We start from the raw sequence: 12,683 nt of genomic DNA, 5'->3' as shown, positions 1-12,683 counted from the left end.
CGTGTGGGGCTGTAACCTTCTCCAAGCAGCCGCTCCCCGGTCTCGCCCCCGCGCTGTTTCCCTGTGCGGGGGTGCCACCTCCCCGCCACCTGTCCCAGCAGCTCACCGGAGCCCAGGGTTTCCTGCGGCCCCTAGTAACCCTCCTACTCCCCTTTGGCCCTCTCTTCCCAACTAGTTCCGGGGTTACGATGGAGCGCGCCCCAGTTCGGCACCGAAATGCCTTCTCGGTTTGAGTTCTTGAAAGCAGAGCCCTTGGGGACCCGTGGAACTGTGGCGTGTGGGGCCGTGGTCCACGCGCTGAGCCCGGGGCACCGGGGCTCGGGGCTCTCCATCCGGCGCCAAAGCTGTCGCCGTGCTCAGGGGGTGCGTTCTTGTGGTCCACCTCCCCCGCCCCCCCCCCCCCCAGGAGCAGGGCGCCCTCAGGGTGTGCCCCAACCTGCCAGCTCCATGCTCCCCGCGCCTGGACCGCCTCAGGACTCTGCCAGGTGGACGTTGTGCGTAGCGGGAGCCAAGTTGAAGGTGAGTGGCGTGTGAGCCAGAAGCGCCGTGAGCGCTGGGGACCCTCTGCGGCTTAAAAGGGCTCAGGGCGTCCTGGCGCTCCGGGGGTCCCTCGGCGTCCCCGAGGCTGGGTACTGCTCACAACTGTAAGGTGTGCGTGATGGTAAACTTGGCCCAACTTTCCTAACCCAGAGGACTGGTGACTGTGACCTACAATACTTTTAGGAGGAAAGCAAATGAAATCCAGATGCAGGCTAATATGAAATGAAGCAGATTAGATTAAAACACATGTAAATGGAGTCTGACAACTTTAATTGTATACGCTTGTTTTTGCCCTTGACTACGTAAGAACTTGGTAACGCAGACTCAGCATCGTTATGAAATCTCTTCAGATGTCTCGCTTAACTAGGAAGAAGACTATGTGAAATATGTGTTTCCGATAAGATTAAAACTTAAAGGAGTTTGAGTATGTATTGACTAAAATAGATTACTCCAATGTGTCTATTGTGTAAATTCCTGGATATACTGAACATAGCCAAATGGCATTTTTGATATGTTGGTCTACCCTGTTTTATTAAAAATAGCTCCTTTTCACCATTAAAAAAAAAATTGCCTGCTAAATTTGGTCAAACATTTATTAACTGGCAGAGCCAGAGCAAATGATTCCAGAACCACTTCAAAGAGGGCCCAATACCATACTCTGCCTGCCAGTTGCCTAGAAATGCATGAAAACTCCCACTCTGGTACATAGAAGTGAGGCGCAACAGGCTCAGCAATGCCACATGGGGCAGCACAGCTCCCAGCACCATCCGCCCGGCACCCAGCAGCCACAGGTCAGCAAGTCTGAGAAACAGAAGACAGACGCACAAAGGTGGTATGTTGGGATGTGCTGTTCCTGGCAGCAAGTTCAAAGGGTCACCTGCACAGGTGTGGATGAGAGTGATGCTGGTGTGTCACGCCCCTCACACCCACACCAGGAGAGCAGGACAAGCCTTAGGACTCACATAGAGGTCTCAGGAGGGCTGGGCTGGCCTCTCAAGCAGCTGAGACCTGGCTTCAGAGCCAGAAATGGAGCCTGGTGTGGTCATGTGGGGCTTCAAAGATGGGTCCTGGGCAAGAGTTCTGCACAGGCAGGGATTCTGTGGTTTGAATCACCTGCCTGCTGTACAGGAGACACCACCCAGGCTTTCTTATCAGCTTGTTCAAGTGGGAGGCAATAGGGACAAGAGTGGCTGAGGCTCGAGCTGTCAGCAGGCAACCACCAAAAAATGAAGTTTGGTGTGGAAACCACATGGCTCAGTGGTTGAGCATCCACCTATGAACCAGGTCACAGCCCTGTTCAGGGCACATGCCCAGGTTGCAGGCTTAATCCCTACGGAGGGGGTGTGCAGGAGACAGCCGATGGATTATTCTTCTCATCATTCATGTTTCTATCTCTCCCTCTCCCTTCCTCTCTGAAATAAAGATATATATATAAAAATGAATAGTTCAAGTGCTAATTACAACATAAGAAAACCCCTGTGGAGCTTGCGCACTGCTGGGGAGTCAGCTGCCTGGGCCTGAGTGTGGGCAGACTCTAAGGCAGTGATGGTGAACCTATGACACACGTGTCAGAGGTGACACGCAAACTCATTTTTTTGGTTGATTTTTCTTTGTTAAATGGCAGTTAAATATATAAAATAAATATCAAAAATATAAGTCTTTGTTTTACTATGGTTGCAAATATCAAAAAATTTCTATATGTGACATGGCACCAGACTTAAGTTAGGGTTTTTCAAAATGCTGACACGCCGAGCTCAAAAGGTTCGGCATCACTGCTCTAAGGTGTCAGTGACTGATTTGTGTGCCTCTGGGGAAAGGGTCATTCCCCCAATGTTTCCTGTGAACCTGACTGGTGCCTCCCCCTCAAGAGAGGTGCCCTAGTCCCACCTCTGGACTCCCAGCAGCACGCCCCTCCTGGTGGCTCCACCATGCTGAGGGGTGGGCAGAATCCAGGACAGCCTGAGTTGGGTGCTCAAGGCTGAGTGCCACTCCACCCACCTTCCCCCAAGCCTGATGGGTACCTCCCCCTCCAGGGAGACCCCGAGCCCCACCTGCCTCATACTTGGTGGGCCAGCCCTGCAGAGATCAGGTTCCTGGAGGATCTGGCACAGACTGAGTTGTGTGGCTCTAGGTCTGGGGCCATTTTTCCTTCCTAGGCACGACCTGTACTATGTACTGTGTACTCCCTTTACATGGTCAAATTTTGGTCTGTCTGCGCCTGATAAACTCTGCTGGCCTCATCCTGAGGACTTCCTGAGGCCCTGCCCCACCACAAAGGTGTGGAGCATCCAGCGGTAGTGGCTAGACTTGGTATATGTCGGGACATTTGCTAAGAAATGATCAAAACTGTATTTGAGGGGGGGGGGACTGGAGTAACAAGTACTGGAGGGATCAGCATATGTGGGGAGTGAGCTTTAAGTTGGACTTTTCTATTTTACAGATTTAAAGTAAATGCAGAAATGGACTCTTTTTAAATTTTGTACTTAAGAAGCCATTCTAGAATTTAATTCCTTTAATAACAGTTTAGCTCCTAAAATGTTTTGAGGTTTTAGAAATTTACATGTTTTTTAAAAAGTATATTTATAGCCAAAACCGGTTTGGCTCAGTGGATAGAGCGTCGGCCTGCAGACTGAAGGGTCCCAGGTTCGATTCCGATCAAGGGCATGTACTTGGGTTGCGGGCACATCCCCAGTGGGAGATGTGCAGGAGGCAGCTGATCGATGTTTCTCTCTCATCGATGTTTCTAACTCTCTATCTCTCTCCCTTCCTCTCTGTAAAAAATCAATAAAATATATATAGTTTTTAAAAAAGTATATTTGTATTGATTTTAGAGCGGAATGGAGAGTGAGATATAGAATTTGCATATTAGGCATATATATATATATATGCCTAATATGCAAATTGTCCCCTTGGGAGTTCAACAGGGAGTTCGATCGATCGCTCGCTATGACCTGCACTGACCACCAGCAGATGGCACGGAATGAAGGAAGGTCCTGGCTGGCAACCGGCAGCTGGAGAAGGGGGCCCCCGGCTGGCAGCCAGAAGGGCCCAATTGGCCCTAGGGACCCTTCCCATGCATGAATTTCATGCACTGGGACTCTAGTCAATGATAAAAGAAAATGGGATACGGCTACATATGTTTTAATAGTTTTCACATCAATTACCATAAAAATTCAATGATGTGCCCTAACCAGTTTGGCTCAGTGGGTAGAGTGTAGGCCTGCAGACTGAAGGGTTCCAGGTTCGGTTTCGGTCAAGGGCATGTACCTTGGTTGCGGGCACATCCCCAGTAGGGGGTGTGCAGGAGGCGGCTGATCGATGTTTCTAACTCTCTATCCCTCTCCCTTCCTCTCTGTAAAAAATCAATAAAATATATTTTTTTAAAAATTCAATGATGTTACCATTTTTAATGTCAATGTTCTCTACAGACATGCCACACTAACAATAATCTAAAAATAAAAAAATGTGTCCAGCAGGTGTGGCTCAGTGGTTTACTGTTGACCCATGAACCAGGAGATTATGGTTAGATTCCCAGTCAGGGCACAAGCCTGAGTTTTGGGTTTGATTCCCAGTAGGGGGTATGCAGGAGGAAGCTAATCAATGATTCTCTCTCATCATTCATGTTTCTGTCTCTCCCTCCCTCTCCCTTCCTCTCTGAAGTCAATAAAAATATATGTTTTAAGTTGCAATGATTGAATACATTTTTATTCATTGAAAACCTGAGACTAAAATATATATTAGTCTGCCTGGGATCCAAAAGGTCCTGAGTTGGATTCTGGTCAAGGGCACGTACCTTGGTTGCAGTGTCCTCCCTGGCCCGGGCAACCAATCAAGATGTTTCTCTCTGACATTCCCTCTCTCTTAAAAATCAATGGAAAATATCCTCAGGTGAGGATAAAAAAAAATGCCTGAAATCCTAAATACATTCACTTTACATCTGAAGTTTGTCTTGCCTAAAAGGGGGGAAAAAACAAACTATTTGCTTTCACAAATTTCCTTGATATATTTTTTTTTCATCTTGTATTTCTCTTTCTCTCTTTTTTTTTCCTACCTTGTATTTTCAATCAACTGACATTTTCATTCTCAGGGAAACTAGAGTGAAAGGGCTTCCCTAGTCAGTGGATAAAGGATCTGAAGGAAAGAAACACATCCATTGGATTCAGCTCAGATGAGCAGCCTGCTTCCCACAGGACAGAGGAAACCCAGTTTCAGAAGGTTCCACATTCTTCACTCTCCCAGCTGAGACAGAACCCCTGGAGGGTTACAGTCCCTGGGGAAGCAGAGGAGGGACACCTGAGCAGCCACCCCAGGAATGAAGTCTGGGAGCTCCAATACCTCCTTTCCCTGGGGAATAATGAAAATGTGCTGGGCAGTTAGACAGACACGAGCAGAGCAAGGAGAATGGGTCAGGGACAGAAGGTCATGCCCAGCAACAGACAACTGTAGGCTGGGACCTCATCCCCAGGGTGACCTTTCATCCCGTAGCATATCGCTGGCCATGCAGTTTAGACCCCGGACCTTTTCCCCCTTAAGATAACCCTTAGGCCACACTTCTATTTTAGCTGCAGGCCCAGAAAAGCAGCAAAACCAGAAAAGCGATGCCAGAGCTGACCTCAGGACCAGCTGCATTGAATGATGACCTGTGCCCTGGCCACAACCAATCAATCAGTGGAGACCCAGACCCTGAAGGACACACCTGGAAAGCTGCTGAATATTCTGAGATTTTCCCCGGGACCTCCCTTAAAATCTCCACCCACCCTAAAACCTTAGGACAGAGAACCCAGCTCGCTCTCTTTCCTGGGAGCATGTCCCAACCTCTCCTCACCCACCCATCCCCGCAGGCATGTAACAGCTACCTTTCTCACTTTTAAGAGCCAAGGGCCCTTCCATTACCTCTGTAACTTGTTTCCTAATTCCTTTTCTTCTAAGAATTACTTCTTCTCCCTCTGTGATTTCCCAATTAAATGTTCTCTTATTTATTTATTTTTAAATATATTTTATTGATTTTTTCACAGAGAGTAAGGGAGAGATAGAGAGTTAGAAACATCGATGAGAGAGAAACATCGATCAGCTCCCTCCTGCACATCTCCCACTGGGGATGTGCCTGCAACCCAGGTACATGCCCTTGACTGGAATCGAACCTGGGACCTTTCAGTCCGTAGGCCGACGCTCTATCCACTGAGCCAAACCGGTTTCAGCAAATGTTCTCTTATAATTTGAGTCTTGGCTCTGAATTCATTCCCAGCCAGAACTCAAAACCAAGGTTTCTGAACCCAAATCCGATCCGACCGCAGGGTTCTAACACCAGGTGCTGCTCCCAACATGCCTCCACCAACAGACGTGCTCCCTTTCTCAGGCTTCAGCTCACAGTGAGGGGATGCTCAGCTGGATTCAGTGTAAGGTTCTGACCCAAATGAACTCCCAATGTCACAGTCCCTAACGCAGGACACACACTCCTGACTTTCCCACATTTTCTCAATCTGCACCCACACTCTGGATGCAAAACTTCAACCTATGCCTAGAAACAGGCCCAGGGGGACCACAACTAAAACCTCAGAAGAGGCATCACCCCCTCCCGCAGGTGCACTACTTCCCCAGCTCTCCAGGGCTGTAGCTTCTCTCACTGAAAGGCTCCCTCCATGGAGGTTGTGAGCAGGTAGGACACCTGCAGGGGGAGGCTCCCCAGGAAGATCAGTGGGCCTTCAAGTACTTCCCTTGGCAGGCTCAAGGGCGTGGGGGGCTTCCTTAGCTTAAAGCACCTGGCCTCAGACCTCTGCTCCCCCCTGAGGTTGCTCTGGACCACCACTGATGTTTCAAGCGACACAAAGCCTGTGTTGGAACAATCAGCAAACAGGCTTAAAGCCAGTGTTCATGTGTAAAGAAGGGATTAAAATGGTAAGGCACGTTGCTAGCTCAACAAAAAAATCCACAAGTATCTACTATTGCATTTCAAAAAAAGGATGCTAATTAATTATTATTCATATGGCAAGAATTTGTTTTATAAACTACTAATCATACTTCAACACTTCCAGTCTAAGCTCTAAAAATCCATTTGACTCACTCAAAATAATAGACCTTGTAATATTCCTAACCACACTGGGAAGAAGCAAGCCAAACAATAATTTAATACATGCAATGTAATAATAAAATGTGTTATTTCTCTGATAGGCACTTGTGTCCAGAATACTTGAAAATATTTTACACTTTGTTTTAAGTTGCAATGATTTTTTTAAAAGTATTTTTTTTATTTATCTCAGAGAGGAAGGGAGAGGGAGAGAGAGATAGAAACATCAATGATGAGAGAGAATCATTGATCGGCGGCCTCCTGCATGCCCCACACTGGAGATGGAGCCCGCAACCCAGGCATGTGCCCTTGACCGGAATCGAACCTGGGACTCTTCAGTCTGCAGGCTGATGCTCTATCCACCGAGCCAAACCGGCTAGCGCAATTGCATACATTTTTATTCATTGAAAACCTGAGACTAAAATAAAGTGAAAAAATGTTTCAAGGTGACAAACTTGGGGAGAGGCAGGGCTGATGTACAACATCCAGAAAGTTACCCAAGAGCAACCACCCAAAGGACTTCTCATAGGATTTCTGTTTCCCAGAGTAGATCCTGGAAAGAGAGGCACAAAGATTTTATGCAAATTATTTCCAGGTGGTTATAGCTACCTGTAAATACACAAACAAAATACACTTTTTTAAAAAACAGGCATTCATTGACTCTGGGAAAATAATAAACAATTAAAATTTTGCATCTATTCTATTAAAAAAGGGGACAACAGGTGCACAATGAATCACTTGTGTAAAGTCACATCACCAAAACCAAAACTTAATACAGTCATAAGTCACATAACAATCTGTGGTCAACAACAGACCCCATATAGGATGGCAGACCCATAAGATTAGAATGGATTTGGAATAAAAAATAAAATACCTAGGAATAAATTTAACCAAGAAGGTAAAAGACCTGTACTCAGAAAATTATAATACACTGAAGAAAGAAACTGAAGAAGATACAAACAAATGTAAGTAAATACTATACTCATGGATAAGAAGAATTAACATCATTAAAATGTCCATACTACCCAAGGTGATCTATAGATTCAGTGCAATTCCTATCAAAATACCAATGACGTTTTTCACTGGACTAGAACAAATAATTCAAAATGTGTCCCTAGCTGGTTTGGCTCAGTGGAAAGTGTCAGCCTGCGGACTGAAGGGTCCTGGGGCACATGCCTGGGTTTCAGGCTCAATCCTCAGTGGGGGGGGTGGGGGGGGATTAAGGAGGCAGCCGATCGATTCTCTCTCATCGATGTTTCTGTCTCTCCCTCTCCTTTCCTCTCTGAGATCAATAAAAATATAGTTAAAAATAATTCAAAATTTCATATGAAACCACAAAAGACCCCAAATAGCCATAGCTATCTTGACAAAGAAGAATAGTCAGAGATTCCACTTTACCTGATATCAAACTATACTACAAAGCTATAGTAATCAAACCAGCACGGTACCAGCATAAAAACAGACAGATAGACCAATGGAAAAGAATAGAGAGCCAAAATATAAATCCACACTTATGTGGTAAATTAATGTATGACAAAGGAGACAAGTACATACAATGGAATAAAGAAAGTCTATTCAATAAATGGTGTTTGGAAAACGACAATGCATGCCAAAAAATGTAAACTAGACACGTTCTTACACCATATACAAGAATTAGCTCAAAATAGATTAAAGACTTAAATGTGAAACTTCTAGAAGGTAACATCAGCAGTAAAATCCCTTAACATTTCTCTTAGCAATATTTTTCTGACATGTCTTCTCGAGCAAGGCAAACAAAAAAAAATTAACAAACGAGACCAAAATAAACAAAAGTTTTTGCAGGGCAAAGGAAACCAACAAAATGAAAAGACAATCTACTGAATGGGAAAAGATATTTTATACATCTGATGAGGGGTTAATACCAAAGAATTCATACAACTCAACACCATCAAAACAAACAATCCAATTAAAAAATGGGCTGAGGACCTGAACAGCTACATCTCCAAAGAGGAGGTACATTTCAGATGGCCAAACAGACATATGAAAAGAAGTTCAGTGTCACTATTCATAAGAAATACAACTTAAAACTACAATTGTTTCCATTGGTTGGAGCATCATCCCTAAAAGATTTCAGGTTCAATTCTGGTCAGGGAACATACCTTTGTGGTGGGCTCAATTCCCAGTAACGGTACGGGAGGCAACCAATCAGTGTTTTTCTCTCTGTCTCTCTGTCTGTCATCAATAAACAAATCCTCGGTTGAGGATTACAAGGGGGAAAAAAACCACAATGAGCTATCAAATCACACCTGTCAGAATGGCTATCATCAAGAAATTAACAAACAACCAGTGTTGGTGAGGATGTGGAGGGAACCTTCATGCACTATTGGTGAGAATGAAGATTGGTGCAGCTACTATGGAAAAGCAGTATGGAGGTTCCACAAAAAATTAAAAATGGAACTGCCTTATATGACCCAGCAATTCCACTTCTGGGTATATATCTGAAGAAATCCCAAACACTACTTCAAAAGAATATAGGTTCATTGCAGCATTATTTACAATAGTCAATATATGGAAGCAACCCAAGTGCTTATCAACAGACAAGTGGATAAAGAAGTGGTACATATATACAATGGATTATTACTTGGCTGTAATAAAGAATGAAACCTTACCTTTTGCAACAGCCTGGATGGACTTAGAGGTTAAAGTCAGTGAAATAAGTCAGACAGAAAGATAAATACCATATGATTTCACTTATATGTGAAATCTAAAGAAAAAAATCAAACAACCAAAAACAGAAACAGACTCATAGAGATCAGGATGATAGTTGGGGGGGGGGGGGGTGGTTTGAGGGATGGGTGAAAAGGTGAAGGGATTAAGAAGTACAAATTGGTAGTTATAAATTAGTCAGGGGGATGTAAAGTACAGCACAGGAAATATAGTCAATAATATTCTAATAACTAGGTGTGGTGTCTGATGGTATTAGACTTTGTAAGTTATATACATGTCTAATCACTAACTTGACACCTGAAACTAATATATTGTGTCAACTTATTGAAAAAAAAAAAAAGTAAGCCCTAGCTGGTTTGGCTTGGTAAATAGAGCATCAGCCTGCAGACTGAAAGGTCCCAGGTTCTATTCTGGTCAAATGTATGCACCTTTCTGTCTTACTTTCTCTTCCACTCTCTCTGAAAATTAACCAAAAAATATCCTCGGGTGAGGATTAAAAAAAAATTTTTTTTAATAAAATGGTGCATACACACACACAGAGGAATATTGTATTATTCAGCCATTAGCAAAAAATATTCTGCCACTTGAAACAACACATTCATGGACCTTGAGGGCATGATGCTTTGTGAAATAAGTCAGAAAAAGAGAAATACCACATATTCTCACTTATCTGTGGAATCTTTTAAAAAAAACAAGTCCAACCCTACCTGGTTTAGCTCAGAGTGTCGGCCTGCACACTGAAAGGTCCAGGGTTTGGTACCTGTCAAGGGCACATGCCCAGGCTGTGGGCTCAAACCCCAGTAGGGGGCATGTAGGAGGCAGCCAACAATGATTCTCTCTTATCACTGATGTTTCTATCTCTCTCCCTTCCTCTCTGAAATCAATAAAAAATATATTTTTTAAAAAACACAAAAAAAACTCCATAGATACAGAGCACAGACTGATGGTTGCTAGAGGTTACAGGAGTGGTGTACAGGGGTGAGGTGCAGGTCAAATGGATGAAAGCTGTCAAAAGGTACAAACTTCCAGTTATAAAATATGTCATGGAAATGCAATGTATAGTACGGTGACTGCAGTTAGTAATACTTTATTTCAGATTTGAAAGTTGCTAAGAATAAATCTTAAAAGTTCTCATTACAAGAAAAAAATATTCTGTAAGTATGTATAATGACAGATGCTAACTAGACTTATTGTGATGATCACTTTACAATATATACAAACTAGAGGTCAAGTGCACGACATTCCTGCACTGGGGGGAAGGGTCCCTCAGCCCGGCGCAGGCCCCGAGGGATCCTTAGTGCTGCTGCAGAGCTCCTACCCTGCTAGTAAGCAAGGCTTCTGGCTGAGCGGCACTCCTCCTGTGGGAGCACACCATCTACCAGGGAGCAACTCCTGCATTGAGCGTCTGCCCACTGATGGTCAGTGCGCATCATAGAGACGAGTCATTCTACCATCTGGTCAATTTGCATATTAGCCTTTTATTATATAGGATATAAAATCATTATAATGTACACCTTAAACTAATGTATGTCAATTATAACTTAATGAAAAATAAAACCCCTTCTATAAAACAAAGATTACAGTGGATTTGAAAAACTGACATCACCTAGTGATGTCACACCCATCACAATGTCATAGGGAAATGCATTACTCAGATATTTATAATGACGCTGGTGTAAACAAGCTCCCTATGCAGCCAGTCCTATGAAAGTCCAGCACACACAGTTATGGTCACTACATAGAATACTTGATGATGATAAACTGGTTTATGTATTTGCTATACTATCCTTTTATCTTTCTGTGCTTACTACTTAGTGAAAGAAAACTTTGCTGTGAAGCAGTATGCTGTTTTATGCGGGCAGCAGCCTCACAGGTCCTGTGTTGACTGTGCCTTTTGATTGCATCATTGCCTCCTGGACTTGATTGAATCTGTTTTTTGTAAATTTCCTGGCCTAAGTGTACAGTGTGATAAAGTCTACAGTCGTGCACAGCACCGTCCTAGGCCTTCATATTCACTCACCAATCACTGACTCCTGCAGAGCAGCCTCCAGTCCTGGAGCCCATTCAGGGTCAGTGCCCCACACGGATGTACCATTTTCTACCTTGCACACCACATTTTTACTGCACCTTTTCATAAATGCTTCCTACCATTGCATTACAATTGACAACAGCATTCAGTACAGTAGCATGTTGCACAGGTTTGTTGCCTAGGACCCACAGGCTACACCATATGGCCTAGGTGTGTAGCAGGCTACACCATGCAGGTTTGTAAGAGAACTGAAAACAACAAAACTGCGTCAGGATGTCCTCCCCAGGTTCAGGGGTGCATGACTGTATGTAACTGCAGTTTCAACCTCTCCCAGGAGTAAAGTTTTAACCCAGTCACTCTGCAACTTGCTGTTCAACACTAATCTGTCTAAAGACTCCTGCTGTTCCTTCTCCTAAGGAAGGGTGACCTTACCTGAAGCAATCCCCTCTTTTCTTTCACTGATAACCTCTCAAAGCCACTTCCTTTCTGCCTATTGGAAACGCCTTCCATTGTGAACAGCTGCTCTGAGATTCTATTTCCTAGATGGGATGCAGCCCTTTTCGTGAATAGGAATCAAGCCAGTTAACCTTCCACTTACTCAGCTGAATTTTGTTTTTAACAGTTTGAAAACCACCACGAAACAAATAGCTGATAAACATGCTGTGACTCAGAGAAGGAAGATGGAGGTTAGGATTCCGGGGAGAGACTGGAAATGCAGGCATTTGCTGCAGAGCTAGGCCTGGGGGACAGGGGGTGCACTTGAGAGCCTGCTCCACAAACATCAAAACTCAGGAGAAAACGGGGTCCTTCTGGGGAGAAAGGAGGGACAGGGGACCCCACAGACCACAGCTCCTCCCATGCACGAACCGTGGGGACCGAGTCACCATTGTCCCCAATGACCCTCCACGTGGTCACCGCACCGACTGCGGAGCCGCGGGGATGAGGGTGCAGAGCTGCCCAGACCCGCTCCGCAGCCCAAGGCCCTGCCGCGGGGACACACTGGACGCCCGGGTCCCGGCTGGGCCCCACCCTGCGAGCCCGAGGGGCCTGCAGTTTCAGCGGAGCCCCCGGCGCCTCGGGTCCGCAGGCTCCGGACCTGACCGTGGAGAGACGGTCCCGCCGCGGCGGCTCCACCCGCCCCTCCTCCCCGTCCCCGCGCCCGGCCGCACACTCACCATTTCTAGTTCCTGGGCCTCCCGAGTCCCTCCTGCAGCTCCCACCACCTTACAGATCACAGATGAGGACAGAACAAGGGAGATGCGACCCCAGGGCCGCTGACGGGAGAGGAGCAACCCGGAGGTAACAGAGCGTAGCCGCATCCGCCCGACCCTCGGCTACTTATAG

The 12,683-nt window shown here is 45.4% G+C and overlaps 1 protein-coding gene across 1 annotated transcript in view; it reads right to left on the bottom strand.

Moving 5' to 3' along the window:
* LOC102432047 (zinc finger protein 709-like) overlaps positions 1-12,557 on the bottom strand; it is a 27,455-nt gene extending 14,898 nt beyond the window's left edge. The window contains 1 exon segment of the mRNA XM_023744406.1: positions 12,515-12,557. Within this exon segment, the coding sequence (XP_023600174.1) occupies positions 12,515-12,517 (3 nt within the window). The 5' untranslated portion in view covers positions 12,518-12,557.
* Positions 12,558-12,683: the final 126 nt, after the last annotated feature.

This window comes from Myotis lucifugus, unplaced genomic scaffold (assembly GCF_000147115.1).
Source record: "Myotis lucifugus unplaced genomic scaffold, Myoluc2.0 scaffold_462, whole genome shotgun sequence".
In the NCBI taxonomy this organism is placed as follows: Eukaryota; Metazoa; Chordata; class Mammalia; order Chiroptera; family Vespertilionidae; genus Myotis; species Myotis lucifugus.
The sequence above is the reverse complement of the archived record's forward strand: the minus strand, read 5'-3'. Positions and strand labels throughout refer to the sequence as shown.